General features: G+C 37.3%; 1 protein-coding gene across 1 annotated transcript in view; it reads left to right on the top strand.

The window, feature by feature from the left end:
• LOC134256400 (uncharacterized) overlaps window positions 1-1,613 on the top strand; it is a 26,813-nt gene extending 25,200 nt beyond the window's left edge. Inside the window, exons 3-4 of the mRNA XM_062739050.1 lie at window positions 202-759; window positions 1,546-1,613. Coding sequence (XP_062595034.1) covers window positions 202-759; window positions 1,546-1,613 — 626 coding nt within the window. The remainder of the gene's footprint in view (window positions 1-201; window positions 760-1,545) is intronic.
• The last annotated feature ends 4,197 nt before the right edge of the window (window positions 1,614-5,810 follow it).

The raw sequence follows: 5,810 nt of genomic DNA, 5'->3' as shown, positions 1-5,810 counted from the left end.
GGGATAAAAAAATATAATAACCTGAAGAAACTGAGAAAGTGCACGTTGGATTTTGCATTTCTGCATTTATATTGGATAATTTATGTGATAATGATACTTTCAGCATAATTTATTTTTCTAATCCCCAATTTTGATATAAGAGTTATATAAAAACTAAATGATGTGCTTTAAAAAGAAAAGAAATTATTTCCTTTATTACAGTGGCTGATGATGACTCACCATTGAAGACATTTATCAGGATAAATACTGCAGATTTAAAACCAGACCCGACTAGTGCAGTTGACATCTCCGATACAAATGAACAAGAAGACAATTTGGAACTAGGAAGTACTGATAAAAGCACTGAAGTAATTCATTACAGAGAAGAAAAGAAAGAAAAAGATGCTGAGAGGTCCAGTTCACCAATTGAAGGCAAAGAAGAAAAGAAAGAAGAGAATGTGGAAAAATCTATGTCCCCGAGTGAAGGCGAAGAAGAAGAGAATACATTAGAAATAATGGCCAATATTCTCTCCTCAGAGGCACAAGCAATGGTTAAGGACGGACTTTTTGAAAAAATCTTGTCTGAAAAAGAAAAGTTACCAACAGTAAGCATGCTGGATTTTGCTGGCCAGTTAGCTTATTATGCTTGCCACCAAATTTACGTAACACCAAAGGCCTTCTTCGTCCTTGTGTTGGACATGACCAGGAGGTTTGAAGATGTTGTCAGCAAAGACAAAGATAACCAGGAAGGATCAATCTTCTCTGTGTGGACTTACAAAGGTAAGACAGGAAAAACGATATCAAGATGTTACAAATGTAAGACATTATTAGCTCTTCTGAGCCAAAGGCTCAAAGAGCTAATGCTAAAAGGCTCAAAGAGCTAATGCTATGGCCATTTGTGCAGTGTGCGTCGTGCGGTGTAAGTTAACTTTATAGAATATGGGCCATAACTCAAGAACTCCTACGCCAATTATTGTCAAATTTGTCAGAGGGTATCCTTGACCCAAGGGCCACCATTTATACTAAAATTAGGGATGGGACCCTAAAACAAGGGGAGATAATCACAAAAATAAAACCAAAAGTACTGGTTGCTAAAAAAATTTTTTTTCTCCAAAACCATAGAAGGTAGATTTTCACAAAGCTTACATACAAGGATCAGGATATGTCGAAGATTAAAATTTGCACAGGGAATAACCCTGGGGCAAAGGGCGTGGACTTAAGGTCACTTCAAAGTTGACCAAAATTTACACTTATTATAAACATTGATATTTTGCTTACCATTAAGACTAGGATCATCAAATTTTGTAAGTTGATGCATCTCAGGATTTGACATCATGTTAATACAAAAGTAGGTCACGGTGACGTACTTTTTAAATTTTATGGGCTTTTGTTTTCAAATTGATTTGGAGGCATATTTTGAATACGTTAAGGCCTATGATCATAAGACTTTGTCAGTTGGTGCATCTTGGGTCCACAAACAACATCAACTTAAAAGTAGGTTATCATGGCCTACTTTTTGAATTTTATGACTTATCTTTTCTAAAACATTTAATCCCATTATTTTAGACACCGAGAGGTTAAGAATCACCAAATCTTGTAAATTGATGCATCTAGAGGTCTTAAAAACACTGTGACCTACTTTTTGAACTTTGCAGGCATTTGTTTTTAAATTGTTTAAAAGGCATATTTTGAATAGTATTAGACCTGTGATCATCAAATTTTGTCAGTTTATGCATCTTTGGTCTTCAGAAAATGTCAACCAAAAAGTAGGTCACTGTGACCTACTTTCGACATTTTATGGCTAGATTTAAGTATCTCGGGTACTAATTGGCTTAGAATCATTAAAATTTGACAGTTGATGCATCTTTGGTTTTCGGAGAATGTCAACCAAAAAGTAGGTCACAGTGACCTACTTTTTAAATTTTATGGCTATATTTTAGTATCTTAGGTACTTATTTGGTTAGAATCATCAAACTTTGTCATTTTATGTTTCTTGGGTTTTCAGAGCAACATGACCAAAATTTAGGTCACAGTGACCTATTTTTAACATTTTATGGCTAGTTTTATGTATCTCAGGTTCTAATTGGTATAGAATCATCAAATTTTGTCATTTGATGCATCTTGGGTTTTTAGAGAATATCGACTAAAAGTAGGTCCAAAAGTAGGTCACAGTAACCTATTTTGTCATTTTATGGCTATATTTAGGTATTCTAGGGTACTTATTGGCTTAGAATTGTCAAAATTTGTCAGTTTATGAACCTTGGGACTCATTGGTTTAAAATCATTAAACTTTAATATTTGATGCATCTTGGGTTCTCGGAAAATGATGATCAAAATATATAACACAGTGACCTACTTGTGACATTTATGACTATATTTAAGTATTCTAGGGTACTTATTGGCTTAGAATTGTCAAAATTTGTCAGTTTATGAACCTTGGGTTTTTTGGAGAATGTTGACCAATAAGTAGGTATCTGTGACCAACTTTTGAATATCTCATGTACTCACTGGCTTAGAATCATCAATCTTTGTCAATTAATGCATCTTGTGTCATCAGAAAATTTCAATCAAAAAGTAGGTCACCATGATCTACTGTCACGACACCCTAAGCTTGATCAGTGATAACAAAACTATTTTCTATTTACAATTTTATATAAAAACAAATATGTACAAATATACAAAATGAAATTAATGAATTTCAAAATGTCTATCAGTGTCCATCCTGAGACCACGTTCCTATATCCGTCCGCGCCTCCTGTGTTTAACAGTCCATGACCTACGGGGACCACGCCCTTACACCAAATGCCACCACGTCCTCGACGTCCCGCGCCTATCCCACGCGTCTTAAGCGTCTGCAATGCTGCCAAATCCGGGAAACCACGTTTCCTCTCTCACGGTCTCGGCCCAGCGTACCACGCCCTTAGGTTGCCTCCGCCGACAGCACCAAATCATACTAACATACATGTATCAATAGGGACCTTCAACAAATATGCGTAGACATAACAAGCTTGACCCCGAATGGGCTGCCTTACAACATAACATAAATGTTTACACATATACTTGTTTAAACATACAGTTTTAACTAACATGTATCACACCGCTTCGCAAAGCAAAATAATGTACAATATAACGTTACACTCTCAGTAATAAACTAATATCATTACTTTACGCTTAAACTCACGGCATGTGCATGTGATAAAATTCCCATATACAATTCAAACACTTTCTCGTGGATAAAAATAAAAGAAGCTCAATTAACATATTACTGCATTACTTTTTAATATAATAAATGTAAGTAAATTACACTTACCCTGATTGGAGATTCAGTTACCACGAAAAACTACCTAACCCTCCATGGACATGTGAAACTTCTTTCACTGGTCAAGGAAAACGTGCACTACCCAAGACAAACCTGACATAACCTTATATAGCGACTGGCCAAATATTTAAATCACCTGAGCGTTACAATGGGGCTCCTTGCAGGATCAACACTAAATACAAATAAGGCTCAACACAGGGCAATACTAATAAAAGAAAAATAAATATGTAACAAAATCAACTTTGATTGTGACATCACCTCCCCAATTCAAGAAAGTTCACTGAACTTGTGCAAAACTCACAATCAACAACAACAAAAAACATATGTACAAAACTACAATGTTCATAATGTCTCACTCAAATTCTACAGCCTACTTAGACAATCGGCTCCCACGTTCTCTGATCCTTTAATCGCCACAATACGGAACCTGTAAGGCTGCAAAAGTAAGGACCATCTCATTAGTCTTGCATTAAGCACTTTAGATTGAGATAAATAAATCAGCGGCTGATGGTCTGTCTCCAACATCAATTGTTTTCCGTACAAATATCTCTGAAATTTCTGAACTGCCCATATGATAGCAAAACATTCTTTCTCGATCGTAGAATACTTAACTTGCTGCGCTGTAAGTTTCTTACTGGCATAAGCAACGGGTTTCTTGATACCATTCTCATACTGGAGAAGAACCGCTCCAATGCCAACATCTGATGCGTCTGTTTGCAAGATGAATTCTTCGTTGATGTTCGGCAGCTTTAGTACTGGCGTTACCATTAGTGCTGATTTAAGGGTGATGAAAGCGTTCTGCTGAGTCTCTCCCCACACAACTTTGTTTGGTTGTCCCTTTTTCGTCAGGTCGGATAATGGTGCGGCAACAGCTGAAAAATGGGGAATAAACTTGCGACAAAACCCAACCAAACCGAGAAAAGATCTTACTTGTTTCTTTGTTGTAGGTCTTAAACAGTTCTGGATTGCTTCAACCTTATCGGGAATGGTCTGAGTTCATCTTTTCCTGCAATGTATCCCAAACATTCTATACTGCTGAATCCAATGAAATATTTGCTTGACTTGGCTGTCAAGTTAGCTGCCTGCAATCTTTGTAGGAACTCCTTTATCACCATCAAATGGTCCTGAAAAGTTCTAGTATAAATAATCACATCATCAATGAAATTGTCAATTGATTGCATCCCTGCTAATAACTTTCTCATTAAACGGGTGAAACTAGCAGAAGCATTCACTAGCCCGAACGGCATAACTTTGAATTGATAGAGTCCAAGAGGTGATTGGAACGCCGTTATTTCTCTTGCAGACTCTGCCAAAGGACGTTGCCAATACAATCTGCACAAATCAAACTTGGAAACATATTTACAACCTGCTAACTGTACAAATACATCGTCTATGTTTGGAATAGTCTCGGCATCAAACACTGTAATTTTAGTGATTGCTCTAAAGTCAATACAAAATCTATTTGCACCGTCTTTCTTTTTCACAATCACAATGGGTGAACAATATGGACTGTTCGAACTTTCAATCACTCTCGACTTTAGCATGTTTCTTACTTCCTCGCACACTTCATCACGAGTTGTAAAAGGTAAAGGGTATGGTTTTGGATCGCACAGGCTTGTCACTCGTTAACTTTATATAGTGCTCATCCAATGTCGTACATCCTGGAATATCTGATAACACATCACTATACTCTTCAAGTAACGATTTCACTTGTTCATGTTCACTTATTGTCAGTTCATCACTTACTTTGACATCACTGGGTTTCTCCTTCGAAGTGGGTAGTGTTGAATCTATCAAATCACTGTCGTCAACTGAATCGTCTTCTTCAACATCCACCATAGCTGCACTAGCGACACCTAAGATACCAGCATCAACACAACATTCTTTCCTGTCAAAATATAACTTGAGCATATTTGCATGGAATGTCTTAATTTTGCCGTTCATGTCTATTCTATAATCAACTTTCCCCAATTTCTTCACTATCTCAAAAGGACCTTTCCATTGCATTAACAATTTGTTGCTATCTGTTGGTAAAAGTACAAGCATCTTCTCACCTACTGACATGTCTCTGTTTTTAGCCTTCTTGTTGTAGTCTGCTCGGTAACTTTCGGATGTGATCTCTAAATTCTCTCTGGCCAACTGACAAGTAGACTCTAGGCGTTCTCTTAGATCAACAACATATTGATAAGTACTTCTCACCTCAGAATCCGTCTCTTCTTTTGTCCAAAGCTCTCTAGGATTCTCATCGGACCCCTGACTCTGTGTCCGTATACCAATTCGAATGGCGAAAATCCCAAGCTCTCCTGTGGGGCATCTCGATACGCAAAAAGTGCTGCTGACAGGTACTTGTCCCAGTCTTTTGGACGCTCTGAACAAAGTCGTCGAAGAATCTGCTTCAGGGTACCATTAAATCTCTCCACCAAGCTGTTACACATCGGGTGATAGGGTGTCGTGGAAAACTGTTTCATCGAAAGTAAACGACTTACTTCACCCATCAACTCCGAAGTAAACT

This window comes from Saccostrea cucullata, unplaced genomic scaffold (assembly GCF_032062105.1).
Source record: "Saccostrea cucullata isolate Sc308-1 unplaced genomic scaffold, CSIRO_AGI_Scuc_v1 ctg4938, whole genome shotgun sequence".
NCBI classification, from domain to species: domain Eukaryota; kingdom Metazoa; phylum Mollusca; class Bivalvia; order Ostreida; family Ostreidae; genus Saccostrea; species Saccostrea cuccullata.
The sequence above is the reverse complement of the archived record's forward strand: the minus strand, read 5'-3'. Positions and strand labels throughout refer to the sequence as shown.